The sequence below is a fragment of the Nomascus leucogenys genome, chromosome 10, assembly GCF_006542625.1.
Source record: "Nomascus leucogenys isolate Asia chromosome 10, Asia_NLE_v1, whole genome shotgun sequence".
Classification (NCBI taxonomy): domain Eukaryota; kingdom Metazoa; phylum Chordata; class Mammalia; order Primates; family Hylobatidae; genus Nomascus; species Nomascus leucogenys.
In genome coordinates, this window is record NC_044390.1 from 40622671 (window position 1) to 40649406 (window position 26736).

At 41.4% G+C, this 26736-nt stretch overlaps 1 protein-coding gene across 2 annotated transcripts; it reads left to right on the forward strand.

Moving 5' to 3' along the window:
* Positions 1-228: 228 nt before the first annotated feature.
* On the forward strand, positions 229-26364 carry ZFP82 (ZFP82 zinc finger protein). 2 transcript variants are annotated; one of them, XM_004089183.3, is made up of 5 exons: positions 229-411; positions 9466-9552; positions 11331-11457; positions 13365-13457; positions 24232-26364. In XM_004089183.3, the coding sequence occupies exons 2-5, from the start codon at positions 9544-9546 to the stop codon at positions 25599-25601; spliced, it is 1599 nt and encodes a 532-aa protein (XP_004089231.1). In that variant the 5' UTR covers positions 229-411; positions 9466-9543; the 3' UTR covers positions 25602-26364. The 2 variants fall into 2 exon arrangements, with proteins under 2 accessions (XP_004089231.1, XP_012355401.1); XM_012499947.2 differs by having other exon boundaries at positions 259-411; positions 13362-13457; positions 24232-26363.
* Positions 26365-26736: the final 372 nt, after the last annotated feature.

Here is a 26736-nt window from a genome sequence, read left to right on the forward strand (position 1 = left end):
TTGGCACTATAGAGAGGCGGTCGCGGGCGCCCCTATTTAACGCGCCAGCCATCTGTCCCCGCTCCCCTCCAGGCCCTGCCGCGCAGTCCCCAGGCGCTAAGGGACTCGAAGCGTAGCCTCGCTGAGAGGGACCTAGCTCCGGCTCCGGGTTCACGCAGAGCTGGGGCTGCACCAGCTAGCGGACCCTTGAGACTGGCCGCGCCTGCGCACTCCGTGAGCGCGCCCAGCCCTCCCAGCAGCCTCCGCGCGCAGCCCGTTAGGCCCCGGGAATTGTGGCCTGACCCCGCAGCGGCTCCCTCCGTTCGGGCATCGCTGTACCTCGGGTTCGCGCCCCGAGTGAGCAGTCCTGGCCCGGAGCGTCGGTCCTGGTAATCCGTAGGAAAAGCACTGCGGCCCAGGGGGTAAGGAGAGGTAAGCGGGGCCACCGCAGTATCGCAGAGGGGCGGGAGCCCGCGCCTCAGGCCCGGGTGTGTGTGTCGTGGGCGTGACGGGGCTGGGGCTGGGACGTGACGGCGTCTGTGCGGCTGACTTGGGTGCAGAGACTATTGTATGAGCGAAGGTTGTTGTGGCCGTGGAGTGCGTGACTGACCCCAGCATCCTTTGCCCACATGGGGCCCAGCTGCAGAGAAATGGTCCTTGGTCAGTTTCTGCGCGCCAGAGAAGACTCCCAGCAGAAAGGCGCAGACTAGGCCGGACCAGGTGGCTCATATCTGTAATCCCAGAGCTCTGGGAGAGCGAGGCGGGAGGATCGCTGGAAGCCAGGAGTTCGAGATCAGCCTGGGCAGCAAAGCGAAACTCCCATCTGTACCAGAAATTTAAAAAATGAGCCGGGTGTGGTGGCGTGCTCCTGTGGTCCCAGCTACTTGAGAGGCTGAGGCGGGAGGATGGCTTGAGCCTAGGTCGAGGCTGCAGTGAGCTATGATAGCACCACTACTCTCCAGCCTGGGCAACAGCGAAACAAGGCCCAGACCCGACCTTGGGATAGGAATATTAGAACTGAACGAGCCCCCGCTCTCACCCAGGCTTGCTCCTGGAAGGGACTCCCCGCGGACCCGGACCCATGCACGTGCACTCACAGCTCTGAAGAGTCCAGCTGCAGGTTTCAGAACCACAGCATTGCTTCCAGGAAGCTATTGTGAACTCCAGTTCTAGCCCCGGGCATCCATGACCCTGGCCTTTCTTTGATACTGGAAAGAGTTAATAACGCCCTCTCCCTTATGTTACTCCGGTTATGTGTGGGTGGGCAGTGGGGCCATTGTGCCCTAATTTAACCATGCGAGGCTGGGCTGCAAGAAAAGCCTGGTTCCCTTCTTAGCCAGTCCTGCCCAACTCTTTAAGAAAAGGCGTCTGAGGGGGAGGAGGAATGAATTGGTGTTGCCTGTTTAAGTCAAGGTCGAGGCGAGTAGGTGTTTCTGCTTTCTTCTGTGAAATGCATTCTTACTTCTTAGGACATGAGAATATTTGTTTCGTTCTCCATAAATGTCCTGTCCACTGAGCTGATACCTAGGTCCCCTCCCGAGAGCCTGTATGCACATACCCATTTGGTAGATGTTTTTCATTACTTCTGTGGGCCTTCTTTTAATTACTATGTGTAAAGCTCTTAGAACAGTTCCTGAGACCTCGTTAGTACTTAATAAACATTAGCTATGTATTCTTAAGTTTTGATTTGGGGCAATTCTACATCAGCCTTCTATAGATGGGGGGAAAATGAAAATACTAAGCCAATTGTGATGAGTATTTCCTAGTAAAAAAATAAATGAGCCAGATGCTTAAATAGTCTAAAACAGGAATTCTTTTTTTTTTTTTTTTTTTTTTTTTTTTGAGACAGGGTCTTGCACTGTCACCCAGGTTGGAGTGCAGTGGCACAATCTCGGCTCCCTGCAACCTCCCTCTACGTGGTTCCAGCGATTCTTATACCTCAGCCTCTCAAGTAGCTGGGATTACAGGCCTGTGCCACCACACCGGCTAATTTTTGCATTTTTAGTAAAGACCGAGTTTTACCATGTTGGCCAGGCTGGTCTCAAATTCCTGGCCTCAAGTGATCTGCCCGCCTCGGCCTCCCAAAGTGCTGGAATGACAGGCATGAGCCAACACACCCAGCCTAGAACAGGAATTCTTTTTTTTTTTTTTTTTTTGAGATGGAATTTCGCTCTTGTTGCCCAGGCTGGAGTGCGATGGCATGATCCCAGCTCACCACAACCTCTGCCTCCCAGGTTCAAGTGATTCTCCTGCCTCAGCCACCCTAGTAGCTGGGATTACAGGCATGTGCCACCACGCCCGGCTAATCTTGTATTTTTAGTAGAGACGGGGTTTCTGCATGTTGGTCAGGCTGGTCTTGAACTCCCGACCTCAGGTGATCCGCCCGCCTCGGCCTCCCAAAGTGCTGGGATTACAGGCATGAGCCACCATGCCTGGCCGTAGAACAGAAATTCTTAACCAGAAGTAATCTGAATTCATTTGAGGCTTTCAGGGGACCAGACACTCTTTGAAATTGTACATAAAATTGTTATAGAGATCTGTTAAAATGCCACTTTTATGGGGAGAAAATATGTAATTTAATGAGATTATCAAACATGACCCATTAAGATTCAGATCTACTGGCCTAGAATCAAAGTCTGTAACCTTTGAGAATGTTTTTCAATGTTAGACACAAAATTAGTGTCTAATAGTAGGAAATGATTAAATAAGCCACACTCCATGTGATGCAGCTTTTTGCCATTAATAAATACTGTTAATTATGAGAAGGAAAAAACAGCTTGTGATCGATGTTGTCTAAGCAATAGTTTTGAACAAGATGACTCACAAAACCTTTAATCATGTATGAATCCCTTTTAATAAGCTAGAGATTTATAAAACATTTTGCAAGGATTATGCATAATATAAAACTAGTTTCTTAGTGGAGAAAAAAGATAAACTGTTGTTTACCACACTGTTCTGTCTGCTTTGGTGTACTTTTACTGAATTTAGGAATGTTGCTTGATTGTGTTCATTCATAGAAGAATCTTGATAGTGAAAATAGCCCATTGTTTTGATGAAGAATAGTTAAAGAACTGATGATGGGTGTTACTTATTTGTGCCACACTGTCGTTTATTTTCCCAAAACCCACTTATGTCGCAGGCTTATAGAATCACAATTTTCTTTTTTTTGAGACGGAGTCTCGCTCTGCCACCCGGGCTGGAGTGCAGTGGCGCGATTTCGGCTCACTGCAGGCTCTGCCTCCCGGGGTTCATGCCATTCTCCTGCCTCAGCCTTCCAAGCAGCTGGGACTACAGGCGCCCGCCACCTCGCCCGGCTAATTTTTCGTATTTTTAGTAGAGACGGGGTTTCACCGTGTTAGCCAGGATGGTCTCGATCTCCTGACCTCGTGATCCACCTGCCTCGGCCTCCCAAAGTGCTGGGATTACAGGCATGAGCCACCGCGCCCGGCCTAGAATCACAATTTTCTTAACAACTAAAAGATATTCCCTCTTCACAACTGTGTTTTTAATTTTATTTGTATGAAAATAGTTTAATTGGCTGGGTGCAGTGGCTCACGCCTGTAATCTCAACACTTTGGGAGGCTGAGGTGGGCGGATCACCTGAGGTCAGGAGTTTGAGACCAATCTGGCCAATATGGTGAAACCCCGTCTCTACTAAAAATACAAAAATTAGCTGGGCATGGTGGTGTGTGCCTGTAATCCCAGCTACTTGGGAGGCTGAGGCAGAAGAATTGCTTGAACCCATGAGGCAGAGGTTGCAGTGAGCTGAGATCCTGCCATTACACTCCAGCCTGGGTGACAGAGTGAGACTCTTGTCTCCAAAAAAAAAAAGAAAGTCCTAGTTTAAGCTGCCAACTATATTTAGTACTATTCAGAACAGATTTTTTCCATCTCCTACCACCCAGTCATCTTCACTCTATAAGAATAAAATTTAAGTTGCCCATAGTCTCACCATCCAGAATAAATATTAACTATTCTAATGTTTGTTTTCCCATTTTTTTCTGTGCACTTGTGCACGTGTTTGTTTTCCAAAATAGAATCACAACAATTGATCATTTAAGGAGACAAAGACTCTCCAACACTTTGTTTGAAAAAGGAAAAAGAGGTTGGGCCTGGTGGCTCACGCCTATAATTCCAGCACTTTGGGAGGCCAAGGCGGGCGGATCACCTGAGGTCAAGAGTTCCAGACCAGCCTGACTAACATGGTGAAACCGTCTCTACTAAAAATACAAAATTAGCCAGGCATGGTGGCGCATGCCTGTAATCCCAGCTACTTGGGAGGCTGAGGCAGGAGAACCACTTGAACCCAGGAGGTGGAGGTTGCAGTGAGCCAAGATCGTGCCATTGCACGCCAGCCCGGGCAACAGGAGCAAAACTCTGTCTCAAAAAAAAAAAAAAAAAGTTTTTAATGTGATACCTTATCAAAGCAAAATTCTTGAGCTGGTTTTATGATATGGAATGGTGTCCCTTTGGAGCTACTAGGGATGGAAAGTAACAGGGGCCTTGCTCTACTTTTCGATTTCTGTGAATCCTTTTTTGATAACATTATTAAGAAGAATTACATAGGCCAGGCGCGGTGGCTCATCCCTATAATTCCAACACTTTGGGAGGCCAAGGCGGGCAGATCATGAGGTCAGGAGATCGAGACCATCCTGGCCAACATGGTGAAACCCTGTCTGTACTAAAATACAAAAAATTAGCTGGGTGTGGTGGCATGCTCCTGCAGTCCCAGTTACTTGGGAGGCTGAGGCAGGGGAATTGCTTGAACCCAGGAGGCAGAGGTTGCAGTGAGCCGAGATCGTGCCACTGCATTCCAGCCTGGTGACAGAGCAAGATTCCGTCTCAAAAAAAAAAAAAAAAAAAAAATAGAATTACATTTTCAAGCCTAGTTCTAACATTTATCAATGTTTTAAGAGCAATGCTGAAAAATCTCAAGAAGTTTTTAGAGAAAGAGACTACTATTGAAATTGTTAAAGATAATTTATCAGCAAATACCAAATTTTTAAATTGAAAATTGTTGAAGATAATTTTTAAAATAATGGAATGGGGGTATGTAATGTTTTTCACTGAATTTAGTGCTTATAGTAAGCCATTTTAAGTGCTTTACGTATTATGTTCTTAACCTTCACAATAACCCTATAAGGTAGGTACTGTTGATTCCTTAATTTATCTCTGAGGAAACTTGAGACACTGAAAATTAATGCATCCAAATTCTCACAGTTAATAATTCTCAGAGCTCTGTTCATATCCTGAATCTTGATAACAAAGCCTGTATTTTTAATAACTGAGAGTCTGCTACCTCTCAACATTGTACATTCTTTTAGTCTGACTCCCATAGCTAGTAATTTATCATGAATATCTTCCTTCTTTAATTAATATGGACCAATGCCATCATTAATAATTGCATAATATGCTATAATATAGTGGGACGTCATTTATTCAACTTGTTGCCTACTGTTAGGTATTTGATTTCAGGTTGTCGTAAATTATTCTTTTTTTTTTGAGATGGAATCTCACTCTGTTGCCCAGGCTGAAGTGCAGTGGTGCAATCTCGGCTTACTGCAACCTCCGCCTCCCAGGTTCAAGTGATTCTCCTGCCTCAGCCTCCCAAGTAGCTGGGATTACAGGTGTCTGCCACCACGCCCAGCTAATTTTTGTATTATTAGTAGAGATGGAGTTTCATCATGTTGGCCAGGCTAGTCTTGAACTGCTGACCTCAAGTGATCTGCCCACCTCGGCCTCCCAAAGCATTGGTTACAGGCATGAGCCACTGTGCCTGGCCAATAAATTATTCTTTGATGAATTCTGTTTCAATACATCTTTGTATACTTTTACAAATATTTCCTAATGATAAATTCCTAAAAGTGGAATTTCTGGGTTGAATTATGAGACATTTATAAAGTACTCACAATATGCCAGATCCTGTGCCAGTCCTTGGGGGAAATACAGTGACCAAAATGACATGGTTAGTATCCTTAGGTTGTTTGTTATCTTTCAAGGTAGATAAGCCTGTGCAAGAACAAGACTGAGATAGGTGAGGTAAAGGTGATTGAAGAAGTCAGGTGGCATGGCTTGAGAGGTCATGGGAAGGAGACAGCTGATTATAGCAAGCATTGTCAGGTCACGACCAAATAATACCAAACTCATGGGGTTCCTATGGGGTAATGGATTTTATGTAATAGACATGTGCCTTATCGTTTTTATTCTCATGATGTTGATGCAAATGAACAGGACAAGAAGATTCAGCAGCTCCTAGGAGGACCTCATGGCTAAAACAACTCTTTCAGAAACAAAACAAAAGTCTGGTCAAGAAGTCATGAGAAGTAGCAGCAGTGAAACAAGGCATTAATTGAAGATGTTTAGCCATGTTTATATAGGCAGAACTCCGACATACATGAACACACTTAGACATCATAGAGTCGGTTCCGATTTTGGGAGCTGAAATCAACAAAACCAGTAAAAACATAGCAGCTGCGTTTAGGATATTGAGTTTTTTTCTCCAAGTTCAAGGGATAACTACTTTAAAAACTATCTCTTTAACCTATTTAAAGAATGTTTTCCACTATGGAAAGTTAAAATATATATTTCAAGTGTTTATGCTCGGCCGGGCACGGTGGCTTATGCCTGCAATCCCAGCACTTTGGGAGGCCGAGGCGGGTGGATCACGAGGTCAGGAGATCGAGACCATCCTGGCTAACATGGTGAAACCCCGCCTCTACTAAAAATACGAAAAATTAGCCGGGCATGGTGGCAGGCACCTGTAGTCCCAGCTACTTGGGAGGCTGCGACAGGAGAATGGCGTGAACCCGGGAGGTGGAGCTTGCAGTAAGCCGAGATCGCGCCACTGCACTCCAGCCTAGGTGACAGAGCCGTCTCAAAAAAAAAAAAAAAAAAAAGGTATATATGGTCATGTAGAATTATGAAATAAATGTAAGCAAAAAGAAAATCAAGATCACTATCTATTGATGCCTGTCAGTGTTTCTTTGTGCTGATTTGTATGTATACTTTACAGATGTCCTCATAATGTTCATTTTACTTTTCTAAGAGATTATATATCTTGAATATTTTATATGTCCTTGTATATTTTCTAAAACTTAGCACTTAGAGATTAATACACACACATACACGCGCACACACACTCTCTGTCTCTCTTTCTCTCACATCTGTTTTTGCTGTACCTTAACAGGATCATACTACTCACAACTCTTTGTTACTGCACTCTTCACTCGACAAACTGTACTGAACATATTTCCATATTTCCAGTTAAAGAGCTACATCATCATTTTTTAAATGGCAACAGTTTGTTTTACTCTATGGATGCTTTATGATTTATTTAATAATCATAAAGCATAAAATAATCAAAAATCAAAATTTTTTTAAAAAATTAAAAAAATTTTTTTTGAGACGGTGTCTTGCTCTGTTGCCCAGACTGGAGTGCAGTGGCATGATCCCGGCTCACTGCAAGCTCCACCTCCTGGGTTCACGCCATTCTCCTGCCTCAGCCTCCCGAGTAGCTGGGCTTACAGGCACCTGCCACCATGCCCAGCTAATTTTTTGTATTTTTAGTAGAGACAGGGTTTCACCATGTTAGCCAGGATTATTTAATCTGTTTTCTATTGAAGGACATTTAGGTTCTTTGCAGCTTTTTTCCATTATGAACAAGGTCAACATACTCTTACGCATACCTTTGATCATATGTACAATTTTTTTTTTTTTTTTTTTGAGACGGAGTCTGGCTCTGTCACCCAGGCTGGAGTGCAGTGGCGCAATCTCGGCTCACTGCAAGCTCCACCTCCCGGGTTCACACCATTTTCCTGCCTCAGCCTCTCCGAGTAGCTGGGACTACAGGCGCCCGCCACCACGCCCGGCTAATTTTTTGTATTTTTAGTAGAGACGGGGTTTCACCATGGTCTCGATCTCCTGACCTCGTGATCCGCCCGCCTCGGCCTCCCAAAGTGCTGGGATTACAAGCATGAGCCACCGTGCCCGGCCTGTACAATTTTTTTAATCCCCGAAGTATAATTTCTGAATCAAAGAGTATGCATGGTTTAAATGCTGCATGTACATACTTTAAAATCTATGCAGTCTGCAGTATACTGGTTAGAATGTTCATTTCCTCTCATGCTTGCTAATATGGGTATCGGTACTCAGATACTTGTTCGTGAGCTAATGTGTTATTTTTATTTTATTTTATTTTTTCGTGAATCATGCATGCCAGTTTTCTCTCACTGGAATAGAAATTCTGGGTTTCAGAGACAAGAGCTAGAGTTGAAGGAAAGCTGACTCTGGTTAGATAAATGATTCCAAATGCAGCTTTGCTACTCATAAACTGCATTGCTACAAGTGATTTTATTTCTTTTTTTTTTTTTTTTTTTTTTTTTTGATGGAGTCTTGCTCTGTTTCCCAGGCTGGAGTGCAATGGTGCAATCTCGGCACAGATGTGAGCCACTGCACCCAGCCTGTTTTATATACATTAACTATATCCTCAGGATTGCTCTTTAGCACAATAATTATTCTATCCATGCAATGGATCAGAAATTCACATGAAGAGAAATAAAACCACTTGGGCTGGGCAAGATGGCTCACGCCTATAATCCCAGCACTATGGGAGGCCAAGGCAGGTGGATCATCTGAGGTCAGGAGTTAGAGACCAGCCTGACCAACATGGTAAAACCCTGTCTCTACTAAAAATACAAAAATTAGTTGGGTGTGGTGGCAGACGCCTGTAGTCCCAGCTACTTGGGAGGCTGAGGCAGAAGAATCGCTTGGACCTGGGAGGGTGGAGGTTGCAGTGAGCCAAGATCGTGCCACTGCACTCCAACCTGGGCAATAAGAGCAAGACTCCATCTCAAAAAAACAAAAACAAAAACAAGAACAAACAACAACAACAACAAAAATATACACACACACACACATATACATATATAACACCCAACGTACAGGAATTCTTGATGAATAGACATTTGTTACTGTCAAATGACCAAGAGCATGAATCCATGCCTGTTCAGCCTAGGTTGTAAGAAAGAGAATGGCAAATGAATTCATTCCAGAAAACAATGTGGATGATTCCGATTCTGACTGGAAAGAGAGAGTGATGAGCCCAGGGGATTTTGAAAGTTGTTCTGGCTGCAAGCAGGGCTGCCAGTGCAGCAGTTTTGTGGTGGTAATGGCCGCTAGGCTTGGTCTTTATGAATTTCTCTCTTTGTGTCTGGTGAATCTAAACAGGCCTATGAAACTTTGAAGGAGGAAGACTGTGGATTAGATGATACAGCCCCTTATCAGCCCTGGAATTAGCAAGGGATTAGACTCATCCAGACTCCCTCAAATTTCTCTCTCTCTCTCTCTGCCTATGTGTGTGTGTGCGCGTGTGTGTTGGAGGAGCTGTGGTGGAGAGATCAGAAGAGAGGGGAAAGGTCATAGTAACTCAAGTCATTTGGGGATTTCTGAGGTCCATCTGATCTCATGGCCTTGTTTTCCTCTCCCTAGATCAGCCTCTGTGGACTCCGTGCTTCTCCTGGCAAGTAAACCCCAAGGAGGACTGACCAGTTCTTGAATTTCTATACCATGGCCCTTGTAAGTTTTTTTCTCCTTCTGGGAATACTATCATGTTAAGGTTCTGTGACCATTTTTTTATTCTGAAACTTCCTAACTATCAGAGCTCCATCCAAGAACCTTCTTTCAGTTCTTCCAAATCCAGTGGCGGGTGAAACACAATGCTTGTCCTATGAACACTTTTTATTCTAGTCATTGTTCTTGTATTTGTTGAACAAATTATTCAGCATCTCCTATATTTGCTCACTCTTCTGCTAAAAGCTGCGATGGAGGAAAAATGAAATCTCTTAAATATTTGACCATGGGCCCATTTAGCCACTCATAGGAACACTGAACTTTGAGTTTTCCAAGTACGTAAGATAAGGGTCGTGGCTGGGCATGGTGGCTTGCACCTGTAGTCCCACCTATTCAGAGGTTGACATGGAGGATTGCTTGAGCCCAGGAATTTGAGGCTGCAGTGAAGCTATGGATGTGCCACTGTACTCCAGCCTGGGTGACAGAGAGAGACTCCGTCTCAAAAAAAAAAAAAAAAAAAAAAGTTAAAAAACAAAAAGGTAAGAGTTGCTGTTAGTTGGCCTCAGCCTCAGTATATCATAAGATCTCATGCTCTGTGAGGCTTTTAGGACTGAGCAGGGGGTGTGGCTAGGTCTTACAGAGAGATCTGAGATCTTCTCTTGGAATTCCTGAGTTACACTCAGGAACAAGATTCCATTTTTGGTTGAACAGGATGTGCTGGTCTAGAATGACATCTTTGTGATTCTGGATTATGCTGTATCAATATCCTTTAACTCAGGAACTAGGAAGGCATACAGTGAGGGATGGAAAGTGATAGCATGTGAGAAGGTACTCCAGGTACTTAAGTAGTCACGTTGACTCCCAGAATTGAGGAGGATCTTAAGGTTTTGTCCAACCAAAATATCTAAGTATAGAAGAATGATTAAATCTCATATATGCATTGTATAGACTGTTATATAACCTTTTTTTTTTTTTTTTTGAGATGGAGTTTTGTTCTTGTTGGCCAGGCTGGAGTGCAATGGCGTGATCTCAGCTCACCACAACCTCTGCCTCCGGGGTTCAAGCGATTCTCTTGCCTTAGCCTCCTGAGTAGCTAGGATTACAGGCGTGTGCCACCAGGCCCAACTAATTTTGTATTTTTAGTAGAGACAAGGGTTCTCCTGTTGGTGAGGCTGGTCTCGAACTCCCGACCTCAGGTGATCCTCCCACCTCGGCCTGTCAAAGTGATGGGATTACAGGTGTGAGCCACTGCGCCCAGCCTATACAACCAATTTTCAACAGTCATAATTAGAAAAATGCCTATGATATGATCTGCTTCTAGGATAAACTTAGAAGACATTCTCTAATTGCATTTAGATCCTTTTCTAAGATAAAGGTATTGTAGGGAGGGAGACTTTAAAAAAAAATCTGTTCTTTAAGAAGAAAGCGGTGGAAGAACTCACCTTCCTTGGGAATTTATGAGGGAGACATAGTAGGCAAAGGCTTATATACAGTATTTCATTTAATTGGAAAACTGATTTTTTTTTCTTTCCCAGGCATATCTAGATTATTAAGATTTGCCAGAGTATAAGAGTCTATGTCTGTAGCAACAGGATCCTTCAGGAACCCAGGCACTCTGCCTCAGGCACACTCATTTCCTGACTCACTGTGTTGCAGGCTTCCAGCCCAAGCCTGTTTTCTTGCCATATGATCCACTTCCTGCAATATCTCTTCCCTCTTTTCTCCTTCTATCTTAAAATACATTTTCTTCCATTTCATTTATAATGTGTGGTTTGTCATTTCAGCGATCAGTGATGTTCAGTGATGTATCCATAGACTTCTCTCCAGAAGAGTGGGAATACCTGGACTTGGAACAGAAGGACTTGTACAGAGATGTGATGTTGGAGAACTACAGCAACTTGGTCTCACTGGGTAAGGTTATCTGCTTCTAGGAATTTAGACTCTGTTCTCTGTAAGTCAGCCTTTTCCTGTGGAAATTTCAAGAGTATCTTTTAGGAAGCTATCTTAATTTTTGCTCCACTTTCTAAAGGGAACACTTTGAGCTTTATTTCATTGGAAGTGAGCACCTTCATTAAGCACATTCACCTTCCCCATCCTTAAGTAGCCCTTGGGCCTTCCTTAATAATGAAGGGGCTGGATTTGAGATCTTTGTGATTTGTAGCCTCACCAGTGTCAAAGAAAACCAGTTTCACTTTGTGTTTGAAATCAGAATTGCTTTAGATGTGTTGTTGCTTGTTGGTATATTTGTAAGGGAAATAGCTAGATCCTGTTTATTGAATTTGCTCTATCAAAATAACACATATGATTTATGTAGTGGTAAAATGGATCAACAGCATTTATTTACAATTCAAGAGAACTCATTCCTTTCATTAATAAACATATTCAATTTTACCTACTTTTATGATTGAAAATTAAAAATCTAAGAATTGTGTTCATGTGTTTTATTGCACAGCAAGATGAGTATAGTTAATAATAATGTATTGTATATTGTATATTCCAAAATAGCTACAAGAGAGTATTTTTAATGTCCTCACTACAAAGAAAAGAAATGATAAATATTTGAGGTGATGGATATGCTAATTACCCTGATTTGCTAATTCCACAATGACATGTATCAAAACATCACATTGTAGCCTATAAATATATACAATTATTAGTCAAAAGACAAAATAATTATTAGTGAGTATATGGAAAAACTAGAACCCTCATACATTGCAGTGGGAATGTAAGATACTATAGATATGACCCTGTAATTCTTCTCCTAAATGTTTACTCAAGAGAAATAAAAACATGTGTCTATACAAAGATGTATAAGTATTCACAGCAGCATTATTCACAGTATCTAAATAAATGGATAAATAAAATGTGGCATAGTCATAGAATAGAATATTCATTGAAGGAACAAACTACTGATACATGTTATAGCATGCAAGAATATCAAAAACACTATGCTAAGTGGAAGAAGTCAGATGCAAAAGATTACATATTATATGATTCTATTTATATGAAATGCCCAGAAAAGGCAAATCTATAGAGACAAAAAGAAGATCAGTGGTTGTCTGGGGCTGGGAGTAGGAATGAGGATTGACTGCCAGTGACCAGCAGGGATATTTGGGGGATGATGGAAATATTCTAAGTTTGGATTATGGTGATGTTTGCACAACTCTGTAAATTTACTAAAAATCATTGAATTGTACACTTAAAACAGGTAGGTTTTATGTTATATAAATTATATTGCAGTAAAGCTGTTAAAATCCAAGAACTTTACATTTAATTTAACATTGTTTGAATATCCAAGAAATAATAATACATGTCCCGGGAAACTTATTTTTCCTCTCAGCAAAATAACAATAACCAATAGCTAATGAAATATAAATAGTGTTTGGTAGATACTCTAGGCAATGTTTAGATACAGACATATATTAGTATAATCTTAACAATAATCATATAAGATAGGTACTATGATTATCCCTATTTTATAGGGAAGGAAAAAGTAGCATAGAAGTAACTTGCCCAAGGTCACACAACTAGGATGTGGTTCAGGCAGGATTTGCACCCAGCAGTCTGTCATCTCAACCACTATTGCCTCTGAAGAAGAAACACTTATATGAATATAAGTTTTAAAAAGATTTTTTCATTCCCTCTCTAGTCTCTATTTATTGTGTAACCTTAATGTAAATGTTTTTAAAACATCTTTCACTTATTTGTTTTGCCTTATTAATTACTGTTTTGACATATACTTTAACCAAGACTGAATCAAAGTAATTTTGATTTATTTTTTATTTTCATGTACCTTATATTCCTTTTCTTCTAAGCAGGATGCTTCATTTCTAAACCAGATGTGATTTCCTTATTGGAGCAAGGAAAAGAGCCTTGGAAAGTTGTGAGGAAAGGAAGAAGACAATATCCAGGTGAGGGCTAGTTGGGCAGGAAGAAGCCATCACCACAGGGAACCCCAGATCACTGGGGAAGAGGCACATCCTTATGTTGTTTAGAAAGCCCTCTTGAAAGGTCTGTGGCCCAAGGAGGAAAGGTCTGCGACATAGGGAGCAAATTAAGGTCTTAGCTGGGGGATACTAAAAGAAGCACTTCTTTGTCCCATTTACCACTCTTCTTTTTTATTGTTGTTCTCTCTAGTTTTCCTCCTCCTTAATGGAGCTAAGGGGTAAGGTGGTGCTCTCTTTGGCTCACTGTTGACACCCATTGTATATTTTGATTCAGTTGCTTTCCTCCTTTGCATTTTTTTTTTTTTTTTCCCTGAGATGCAGTTTCGCTCTTGTTGCCCAGGCTGGAATGCAATGGCACGATCTCGGCTCGCTGCAACCTCTGCCTCCTGGGTTCAGGCAATTCTCCTGCCTCAGCCTCCTGAGTAGCTAGGTTTACAGGCACGTGCCACCACGCCCGGCTAATTTTGTATTTTTAGTAGAGACGGGGTTTCACCATGTTAGTAGCGATGGAGTTTTGCCATGTTGGCCAGGCTGGTCTTGAACTCCTGACCTCAGGTTATCTGCTCGCCTCAGCCTCCCAAAGTGCTGAGATTACAGATGTGAGCCACTGTGGCCAGCCTCTCTTTTGCGTTTATAGTGTCAGCTGAAGAATGACAAAGTTCATACATTTGGAAAGCAGAGCTTCGTTTTTCATAAAGGATTGCAGCCTGCAAGGTGGTTATTCTGACAGATGGGGAAGTGTAGCCTAGGCTTCTGCCCAGAGACGGGCATTTCGAGGGAGGGAGAGGGTAAGACAGAAATGTATGCTGAATGTTAGCCAAGTATACATATTCAACAGGCTACAGGAGGAGCTATGAATACTCAGGAAAGAGACTGTGCACATGAATATTAGGTTAACATAAGTCCTATGGCCACTTTAGGGTAAATATTTAACATTTAAATGCATTATAAGTAGGACCTATGCATTAAAAGGGTAAATGTAGGACACAAGTCCATGATCTGTGTATCCCTGGGAGACCAGTCAAAACCAGTCCAAGGCTGGAAGTCGTTTATCAAGAAGAAGCTATGGACTGGAATAGCTGTCATGTTGGAACCATAAAAACAGGAGTGTGGAGTGGTAGGAGAGTGTTCCGATGAAGTAAGCAAAAGGGTCTTTCAGCCTTTTATTTTCTCTAGCTGACTTTTGAGAAAATCTAATGATCAGAAAGGTGAAAGGGATTGGAAGCAAATGGGTCATGACCAGCCTTCTGTCCTGCCATGTGCCATGACTAGGAACTTAAAGTTTGGGGGTCTTTAGCCAAAAGAGGGTCCTTCAGTCTGTCGGGGTTTAGGACTTTTACTTCGGTCTTTAATAAATAGATAGGTGGCCTTGGAGCTGGGCACTGTCATAGACACTATCAGTGCAGTGGTAAACAACCAATCAAGTTTCCATCCCCACAAAATTTACCTTGTAATAAGAGAAACATAATAACTATAAATAAATAGGAAATACAATGTCAGGTAATGACAGTGCTATGAAGAAAAGTAAGCAGAGTAAGGGGATGGAGATGTGTGCTGGGAAGACTATTTTAGTTATCAGAGAAGTCTTTTTTCCCACAACTTTTCTCATAAATTATTAAAGGGAAATAAAAGACTACAAAAATGATATGCTTGACATGATAATCATATATGTTTTATCAGCAACTAAAGTTTCATATGAATTATTCTAGAAGATAGCTCCTAGTTCACAGAGTATCATTCTTATTTGCTTTTTCTATGTATCTATCTATCTTCACATTAAGAAGAAACATGAATATAATAGACTCTAGAGAGAATGATCTCATGATCTTTTGTTTACCTTGTCTGTGCTGTTTTCATCTCTCTTTGTAGCTCTTGTTTCAAAAGGTTTTTTGTTTTTTTTGTTTTTTTTGTTTTTTTTGTTTTTTTTGTTTTTTTTTACGATGGAGTCTTGCTCTGTCGCCCAGGCTGGAGTACAGTGGCGTGATCTTGGCTAACTGCAACCTCTGCCCCTCCAGGTTTAAGCAATTCTCTGCCTCAGCCTCCGGAGTAGCTGGGATTATGGGCGTGTGCCACTACGCCCGGCTAATTTTTTGTAGAGATGGGGTTTCACCATCTTGGCCAGGCTGGTCTTGAACTCCTGACCTCGTGATCCACCCACCTCAGCCTCCCAAAGTGCTGGGATTACAGGTGTGAGCCACTGTGCCCCGCCCTTTTTTTCTTTTTTTGAGACGGAGTCTCACTCTGTTCCCCAGGCTGGAGTGCAGTGGCATGATTTCAGCTCAGTGCAACCTCTGCCTCCCAGGTTCAAGCGATTCTCCTGACTCGGTCTCCTGAGCAGCTGGGATTACAGGTGCCCGCCACCATGCCTGGATAATTTTTTTTGTTGTCGTTATTGTTTTTTGTTTTGAGACGGAGTCTCGCTCTGTCGCCCAGGCTGGAGTGCAGTGGCACGATCTCAGCTCACTTCAAGCTCCGCTTCCTGGGTTCACGCCATTCTCTTGCCTCAGCCTCCCAAGTAGCTGGAACTACAGGCGCCCGCCACCACGCCCGGCTAATTTTTTTGTATTTTTAGTAGAGATGGGATTTCACCGTGTTAGCCAGGATGGTCTCGATCTCCTGACCTCGTGATCCGCCCACCTCGGCCTCCCAAAGTGCTGGGATTACAGGCATGAGCCACCATGCACGGCCCCCTAATCTATTTTAAAATTCACATTCAGGTAATTAAATGACATTTACAATTATTAATACTCAAAATGTAATGCAGAGATTCCAAGTGAATAAGAAAATATCCATTTAGTCAGGAAGCATTTAGCCAAAATAATAACTGTTGGCTCAGAGTTAGACATCTTAAACAAGACCATGTATTTTTTTTTCTTTCTTTTCTATTCTTCCTTTAAGAAAGTTTGATTAAAGTATAAATAACATGCCTTCAGAAAAGTGGACAAATGACTTTCTTGAGGTGATATTTGAGAAGAGACATGAAGTAAGGGCTCAAGACATGTCATTTTCTGGGAAAAGAGCCTTATGAGCTGATAGAAAAGGTCTGAGTGGGGCGTTAGCCTTGCAAGTCTGAGGAATAACAAAGAGGGCCATTATGGTCAGAGCAGGGAAAGGGAAAGTAAGAAGTTGAGATCAGAGTTAGGCAAGGACCCGGTAATGTAATCACTAAGAGAAATTGAAAGCCACAGGTTGCTTATATTCTAAAATGATTTCTCCAGTTGAGTGCAAAAGCAGGAAGCACCAATACTGAGGCAGTTTCAGTTGTTGAGTTAGACAGGGTGGTGGTTTGGATAAGAATGGCATTGTTAGGAAGTAGTAAGAAGCTGTTAGGCTCATGATGTGTATGAAAGCGCTGTCAAAAGAACATGCTGATAGGATTATAAGTGAACTAAGTGGGAAGGAGTGATATAAAAGGAGAAGGAATAGGTGTTGGCTGAAACAGCTGGGTGAATAGAAGCAGATTTACTGAAGCGAGGAAGATAGGAAGAGCAAGTTGGAAAGTTGACACTAAGAGTTTCTGTTTAAGATATTTTAAGTTTGAGATGATTATTATCTGTCCAGTTTGAGATGTCACGTAGGCAGTTGAATATGTACACCCAGAACTCGGAGCGATTACAGCCTGGTTTATGTTTGGCTGTCTTTATGGTTGGAATTTACATTCATGGGTCTGGATGTGACCAACTAGGGAAGGCAGGCAGGTAAAATAAAGCAGATAAGGAGAAGTGGCCTGAGAACTGACTCATGGGTTACTCCACTTTGTAGACCTTTAAAAGAGAGAAAGAGGACAACTAAAGAGATAAAGAAGGAGCAGCCATTGAGATAAAATAAAAATAAAGGAAATGTTTCACCATGGAGGGAGTAGAGAATGAGGACTGAGAATTGACCCCAGGTTCTAGCAAGATGGAGTATCCTGGTAAGCTTGTCAAGAAAGATTTTCAGTGGAGTCAGGATGAAAGCCCGAGTGGAGTTACTTGATGAGAGAGGGGTTGGTGAGGCAGTAACGAGAATGAGTATAAGACAACTCTTTGGAGGAATTATGTATGAAGCTGGGAAATAGGGTTGGCAGTTACACTGGGGATATGGGTTAAAAAGCAGTGTATTTTATGACATTAGGACATGTTTGTGTGCTCATGGGAATGATTCTATCAGTGGAGGAAATCAGTGCAATAGAGAAAGGGCATAATTGTGGGAGCAGTGTCCTCGAGACTGGAGTGGGAGAGGATCCAGTGAGTAAGGGGGAATAAAAGGGAAAACAGTGTAGTTATGCGTGCAGGTAGGTTGCTCAGGATGGTGGAGAGAAGACAGCATATTCTTCTGTTGCTGTTTTCTCAGTGAAATAAGAAAGAAGATCGATAGAATGTGAGAGCATCAATGGAATATTATTAGCATTCAGTATGGGCTTATTCAGGATGTGATTAAAATTGATTCTCCGAAGTACAGTTCCTTAGATGTCGGGTTTTACTATTTTCAGATCTTTGTACATTATCCCTGTGTTGAAATGCAAATAGGACTTCCCTGGAACCAAATCTTCTATATCCCAGAACTTCTTGTATCAACAAAGTAAGATGGTTGATACAGTGCCTAAATAGAGTAAGTCTAAGTAATTTATATGACATTTTCTGTTTAATTAAAGGTGGTTCTCTGCAAAGAGGAATCACATTTATGATTTTTTATATTTATATATTTTTACCTGATCAAAGAAAGGACTTTTCTACATTCTCATCAGAAGTGTTTAATAGACTAGAAATGCTTTGATCCAACAGATTTAGGACTGGTAATAGGTCTGTTAGTCATAAAAAAATGGGTCGTATATTTTATGTACATACCATAAAAGTATTATTTTAACTTAGAACATTCAAATGTATGTCTGTTTGCCAGTATTTTTGATAGTGTCCAAGTCTTCCTTTCCATTGTCTCACTGTATTTCATTTTTCATCTAAATCACACACATAATATGAAGTCTATTATTTCCAGTTTTATTTATTTTTAAAGTAGAATAGGAACCAAACTTGCAGTATGAGTACAGAATATGTCTTGTTATGTTTTCTTTCATTTTTTACTATTGTATTTCCCACACTTAATTTTCGACAACTGAGATTTTTAGCAATCTGTATTTATCACCAGTTTTCCAAAATGTTCAATTTTGTTTTCATAGAATCAGTTGTTTTCTCATTGTTATTCGTGAGTTTACACTCATGAATTTATTTAACATTTATTAAATTAAATTAGATACTTTCAGGAAAAAAGTGAAACGCGCCTAGATTTGTTTGGAACAAACACAGTTGCCTCTTGTGAGGTGGGGTGCTTTGTCACCTGGGCCTGCGACTGTGGCTGTATCCCCAGGACATGACCAGCCACTGACCTGTCTCTGATACCCTAACCTCTTGTCTGTTGCCTCCTCTGGAGGTAAACAGTAGTAGTTGCTGTCTGGCCTTGGAGAGGTAACCTGAGGGTTAAGTTTATCTGACCACTTTGAACACAGCAGTTACCCTGTGTTTTGCCACTGTCTCCACACCTGCTTCTTGCTCAGCAACTTCTTAGTGTGACCACCCTTGGTGGGGCACCCTTAGCTTCTATGCAGGAATCTCTTCCTTGTGATTTGGTGTATAATTTCTTCAATGTACCCAATGCTAAATACTTCGTGAGTGTTTCGAAGTTTTCCTCATAAAGGTTATCCATATATTTTCAATTTTTTTAAGTATTATGAATGAGATCTTTCCCCTCATATTTTATTGTTAAATGTATATTCAAAGGATATTGTTGTTTGTATTTTGATTTTATATCCTGCTACCTTTCTAAATTTTGTTACCATTTATAATACTTAAACCTTTGAGTTTTCCAATTAGACAGGCATATCCTTTGGAAATAGAGTTTTACCTCTAATTCTTCTACCTCTGATATTGTTTTCTGATTTTTTAATTATGTTGACTAATAACTCTAATACTACATCATTAATAATAGTGGTAATGTTAGGCAAGCTGCCTTTTTCGTAAGATAATATATACTTTATCATTTAGGGAAGTATCATTACTGTTTCACTGAGCTTTTTTAAAAAAAATCAGGAACATGAAGCGGGAGGATTGCTTGAGCCCATGAGTTAGAGGCAGCAGTGAGCTGTGATTGCACCACTGCACTCCAGCCTTGGTGACAGAGGGAGACGCTGTTTCTTGGGAAAACAAATTCAGGAACAGTTCTAGTCTTTTTTTAGTTACCTTTTCAGCATCTATGGAATTGATTGTGTGATTTTTTTTTATCCTTCACTCTGATGGTATATTGAATTGTCTTAATAGATTTCCCCATGTTGAACCATTGAAACATTCTTTTTTTTTTTTTTTGAGATGGAGTTTTGCTCTTGTTGCCCAGGCTGGAGTGCAGTGGTGTGATCTTGGCTCATTGCAACTTCTGCCTCCTGGGTTCAAGTGATTCTTCTACCTCAGCCTCCCAAGTAGCTGGGACTACAAGCATGCGCCACCACACCCTGCTAACTTTTGTATTTTTAATAGAGACAGGGTTTCACAATATTGGCCAGGCAGGTCTTGAACTCCTGACCTCGTGATCCACCCACCTTGGCCTCCCAAAGTGTTGGGATTACAGGTGTGAGCCACTGCGCCCGGCCTAAAACATTCTTGTAATAAACACCCCTTGGGTCTTTCAATGTGCTGTTTTATTAGATATTTAGAATTTTTTCTTCAGTGTTCAGAAAATTGGTGTGTAGTTTTCTTTTTGTTAGCGATCTTTATATCAGTATCACTTTATGAAAACAGTTTGGAAGTCCTGATTCTTCTTAGTTGAAAAAGAATTTTGATAGCCTGTCTTTAAAGCTTAAATAAGTTTTGTAAAGCTTTATTCTTGGGAAAAGGGATGGTAAGTCTGATCACATTCTCTATTTGCTCTATGGGAATCGATCTATATAAACATTTTATTAACATCTATCTCTTCCATGATCAGTTTTGATAAATTATATTTTTCTAAAAAATTATCCATTTTAGGCTGGGCACGATGGCTCATGCCTGTAATCCCAGCACTTTGGGAGTCTAAGGCGGGTGGATCACAAGGTCAGGAGTTCAAGACCAGCCTGGCCAAGATGGTGAAATCCCGTCTCTACTAAAAATACAAAATTTAGCCGGGTGTGGTGGCGTGTGCTTGTAATCCCAGCTACTTGGGAGGCTGAGGCAGGAGAATCGCTTGAAGGTGGTGGGGCATGGCGGGGGGCCAGCGGGTGGAGGTGCAGGTTGCAGTAAGCCAAGATTACGCCACTGCACTCTAGCCTGGGTGACAGAGTGAGACTCCGTCTCAAAAAAAAAAAACGACAAATTATCCATTTATTAGCATAGTCATCTGTCCTCTGTATTCATGATCATTTTCAGTTTGTTCTTTCTTATTTCTATGTCTGTGCTTTCTTGCCGTTTTCATTATCTTAACCATGGTTTACATTTTGTTGATTAAAAATTGGTTTATGAGGCCAGGCGTGGTGGCTCACGCCTGTAATCCCTGCACTTTGAAGGAGGCCAAGGCGGTGGATCACCTGAGGTCAGGAGTTTGAGACCAGCCTGGCCAACATGATGAAACCCGTCTCTAGTAAAAATACAAAAAATTAGCTGGGCGTGGTGGCGTGTGCCTGTAATCCCAGCTACTCGGGAGGCTGAGGCAGGAGGATCGCTTGAACCTGGGAGGCAGAGGTTGCAGCGATCCAAGATCGTGCCACTGCACTGCAGCCTGGGCAACAAGAGCACAACTCCATCTCAAAAATAAAAAAATTGGTTTATGTTTTATTACTTCTATTTCTGTATTCTAATTAATTCTGCTTTTATATCGGTTAATATTTTTCTTCTGCTTTGCTTCAGCTTTATTTTCTTTTTTGAGTGAGACTTTTAATGATGTTTTTCACTTTTATTGCTGTATTTTAGTTTGTAAATTTTCTTATAAGCACTATGGTTATGTTTTATAGATACTTATATGCAGGTTTTCAAAATGTAGGCTTAATTTTTTTTTTTTTTTTTTTTTAAAGAAAGAGTCTTGCTCTGTCACCCAAGCTAGAGTGCAGTGGGATAGAGAGAGCTCACTGCAGCCTTGACCTCCTGGGCTCGAGCACTTCTCCTACCTTAGTCTCCCAAGTAGCTGGGACTATAGCACACACTACCATGCCCAGCTAATTTTTTAATTACTTTATTTATTTGTGTATTTTTTTTTGAGATGGAGTCTCACTCTTTCACCCAGGCTGGAGTGCAGTGGCGCAATCTCAGCTCACTGCAAGCTTCGCCTGCCAGGTTCACGTCATTCTCCTGCCTCAGCCTCCCAAGTAGCTGGGACTACAGGCGCCTGCCACCACACCCAGCTAATTTGTGTGTGTGTGTGTGTATTTTTAGTAGAGATGGGGTTTCACCGTGTTAGCCAGGATGGTCTCAATCTCCTGACCTCGTGATCCGCCCATCTCGGCCTCCCAAAGTGCTGGGATTATATGTGTGAGCCACTGCACCCGGCCAATTTATTTTTTTTTAGAGATGAAGTCTTGCCATGTTGCCCTGACTGGTTTTGAACTCCTGGGCTGAAGAAATCCTCCTGCCTTGGCCTCCTCAAGTGCTGGGATTACAGGTGTGAGCCACCACATCTGGCCTCCCATTATTTTCAAAAAAACAAAAATACAGCCAAGTGGCCTGGCTCATGCCTGTAATCCTAGCACTTTGGAAGGCAGAGGTGGGAGGATCACTTGAGGTCAGGAGTTTGAGACTAGCCTGGCCAACATGGTGAAACCCTGTCTCTACTAAAAATACAAAAAAAAAAAAAAAATAGCCAGGCATGGTGGCACATGCCTATAATCCCAGCTACTCGGGAGGCTGAGGCAGGAGAATCGCTTGAACCCAGGAGGCAGAGGCTGCAGTGAGCTGAGGTCACACCACTGCACTCCAGCCTGGGTGGCAGAGTGAGACTCTCTCAAAAAACAAACAACCAAGCAAAAACCAAAAATATTGTTTCAGATCTTATTTTCCTATTGACCTAAGAGTTATTTAATATAGACTTGAATTTTCAGGTAGATTTTACTTTTGTTTCTTTTAATTTTGTTATTAATTTCCAGTTTTAGTAGAAAATGTCTATATAATTTCAACCTTTTTTTTTTGCTAACTCCTAGTTGTGTGTCTAGATTTCAGCTTTTTAATAGAGACCACCTTGTCATAATCGAAAACCTCATCCTGTTTCTCTCTCATACACAACTCATTCAACATGTAGATTTTCCTCTGGCTGTTCCTGTTGCTGGCTTGCCGTCCTCTGGCCTACATCTAACATGACTTTTGTTAGCAAGTCCTTCACATTCAGATGACTGCAACATTTGAACATGAACATTACTTTTTTCCACATTTCTGAGTTACAAGCATATCCTATCTTTTTTGTGCCATGAATTTCATAAGAACTTCAATAAGATAATAGACGTGTTTTCCTGTCTGCAAAATCACTGATGCACATTACCTAAAAAAACAGGAATGGCCTTGACTCTGAGGGAATGGAAAGGAGAAAACCTGAGCAATGGGAGGAAAGAACAAAACCAGTTGAACATTTGTCAAATGAATGAGTAATAGAATAAGTTGAAGGGGAGATTGAGTAGGTAGAACTCCTCAATACCTTTGCTGCGGTGTACAGACAAAGAAAAAGTTACCCATAGCTATGTGAAGGGGCAAATGGGCAGTGCACTGCATAGGTAAGGGCATAAGCAGTGGCGGATGCATAGGAATATACAGCCACCTATTTCCATTCTTGTATTTAGCTGGGCTACCCTGGATGAATAAAGAGAATATTTAATCATTGTAGTAAGGCATGAGAGACTAGAGGCAGAGAGATACATTTAGAACAAGTATGTAGCTATGGGAATTAAATGAGTAAAACCTATTATATGCTTAGCATTTATTACTTAATGTAGAGTTAACTAGGGATTGTTTCTGTCCTTGAGGAGGTTTATAGGTAAGAATAGGCAGTATAACAATTGGAGAAGTTAATAAATATATAATTTTTAAATTGAGAGCTGTTATAAAGGCAAGGAATGGAGAATATCAACATGGATTTAGGTACTATCAATAGGGTCAACCATAAAGGAAATGACTTTTAATCTAAGATCTCAGGATGAAAGGAGCCAGCCATGCAAAGAGCCCAATCAGGAGATTTGTGGGAGACAGAACAGACTGTGCAGGGTCCTAAGAGATGGAAGTAAGTTAGGACGTGTGAGGTCTGCAAGGAGGCCTTTTCAGGGAGCAGTAAAGGGGACACTGGTTTCAGATCATATGATGTAGGTAAGCAGAGGCCTTCTTAACCACAGTGAGCTTGACTGGATTCTAAGAATGAAGAAAGATGAAAAAAATTTAAGTGTAGATTCTCAACCTCTCATCTTCATCAGAATTATCATGTAGAGAATATTAAATATCCTTCCAGGAATGCAGAGTCTGATCCAGGTGGTTTGGGTGGTGTCTAAACCTCAGTGTTAGTAACAAGCTATGTGGTGATTCTGATCCACACCTCAATATGAGAACCACTGACTTAAAATGTTTACTTAATCACCAGTCTTGTTATTTTGTACGAACTCTCATTTTTCCTGATGTTCCCTTTGGCTTTTTTTTTTTTCTTTCCAAATTGTATAACAATATTTTAGAGTTTGGTTGAGGATTACTTTTGTTGTCTTTTATTTCTACATTAGAAATGTTGCTTCTTTTAGTAAAAGAAAACAGCATGTGTTTGCTTTCTTGTTTTATTTTAGATTTGGAGACCAGGTATGAGACCAAGAAGTTATCTTTAGAAAATGACATTTATGAAATAAATTTATCCCAGTGGAAGATAATGGAAAGAATTAAAAACCATGGCCTTAAGGGTCTCATTTTAAAAAATGATTGGGAATCCACAGGAAAAATTGAAGGACAGGAGAGACCTCAAGAAGGATACTTCAGTAGTGTGAAAATGCCATCTGAAAAGGCGTCCTCTTACCAGAAATGCACATCTGTTACTCCACATCAGAGACTTCATTTTGTCGATAAACCCTATGAATGTAAGGAATGTGGGAAGGCGTTCAGAGTGCGTCAACAGCTTACTTTTCATCACAGAATTCATACTGGTGAAAAACCCTATGAATGTAAGGAATGTGGGATGGCCTTCAGACAGACTGCACACCTTACTCGACATCAGAGACTTCATTCTGGTGAAAAACTCTATGAATGTAAGGAATGTGGGGAAGCTTTCATATGTGGTGCAGATCTTAGAGTACATCAGAAAATGCATATTGGTGAGAAGCCCTATGAATGTAAAGAATGTGGGAAGGCTTTTAGGGTACGAGGACAACTTACTCTGCATCAGAGGATTCATACTGGTGAGAAACCCTATGTGTGTAAAGAGTGTGGAAAGGCCTTTAGACAGTACGCACACCTCACTCGGCATCAGAAGCTTAATAGTGCTGACAGGCTCTATGAATGCAAAGAATGTGGGAAGGCGTTTTTGTGTGGCTCTGGTCTTAGAGTACATCACAAACTTCATACTGGTGAGAAACCCTATGAATGTAAGGAATGCGGGAAGGCCTTTAGAGTGCGACAACAACTAACACTCCATCAGAGAATTCATACTGGTGAGAAACCCTATGAATGTAAGGAATGTGGAAAGACCTTTAGCCGTGGTTATCATCTTATTCTCCATCACAGAATTCATACTGGTGAAAAACCTTACGAATGTAAGGAATGCTGGAAAGCCTTTAGTCGCTACTCACAACTTATTTCACATCAGAGTATTCATATTGGTGTTAAGCCCTATGACTGTAAGGAATGCGGGAAGGCCTTCAGACTACTTTCACAACTCACACAGCATCAGAGTATTCATATTGGTGACAAACCTTATAAATGTAAGGAATGTGGCAAGGCCTTTAGATTGCGCCAAAAACTTACTCTACATCAGAGCATTCATACTGGCGAAAAACCCTTTGAGTGTAAGGAATGTAGGAAGGCCTTTAGACTTAATTCATCCCTTATTCAACATCTGAGAATTCATTCTGGTGAGAAACCCTATGAATGTAAAGAATGTAAGAAGGCCTTTAGGCAACATTCACACCTTACTCATCATCTGAAAATTCATAATGTAAAAATCTAAGAAAACCTTTTCAACTTCTGTGTTATAGAACATTCTATGAATGTAGTACTTTTGCTCCATACATGCAACTGACTTGGCATTAGAGGTTTTATACCATTAAAAGAGTGTGATAATGTATTGTATTCCATCATCACTCAAACCTGAAACTTCAGCACATTTGTTCTAAAAACTAATCCTGTTACAAGAATGAGAAAGACATTTACCGTCATCCCTATCCCATCACTTTGTGTCATACTGGACAAGACGCTTAACTGTTCTGTGTTATAATTTTTAAATTTATGACATGGTCATATAAGAGTGCAGCAATTTGACACTCTTTCAATCAAGAGGTGGAATTTACATCCCTCTGTCGTATACAGGCAGACTCTGACTGCTTCGCCCAGTAGAATATGGTAGACGTACTGCTGTGCTGGTTTCTTGACTCAGACTTTACTGGTAGGGTTACTTCATCTCATGAAATTAGAGAACTGTCTTGTTACAAAGTCTGGCACTTTGCTGAAGAGACCACATGAAGAGGCCCTGAAACTACGTAGAGAGGGAGAGGCACCTGCTGAACCCTGTCTTCTTGACATCCACCAAGATACCAGACATTTGAGTGAAATTTTGGATCCACCAGACCAGCCACCAGCTAAATGCCAGTGAGTGACTTGGTAACCTGAACTGATGCCATGTAGAATGGAAGAATTGACCAGCTGAGCCCCTGCCCAAATTTCTGACCTACAAAAACATGAGATATAATAAAATGGTTGTTGTTTTAAGCCACTAAACTTTCTTTTATTATCATACTTAATATTTCTTTTTAGATAATTCATACTAAAGGCTATGGGCATAATGAATATAGAAATGCCTTCCACCAACATTTAACCTTCATTGAAGTTGAGATATCTTATTCTCGTTAAAATATTGAAAGTAAAGAATTTCTTTCCAGTTTGTTCATTAAAAGACAGATATCCTAGACCAGGTGAGGTGGCCCATGCCTGTAAATCCAGCACTTTGGGAGGCCAAGTAAGGACGATTGCTTGAGGCCAGAAGTTCGAGACCAGCCTGGGCAACATGGTGAGACCCTGTCTCTACCAAAAAACTTTAAAAATTAGCTGGGCATAGTGGTGCATGCCTGTAGTCCTAGCTACTCGGG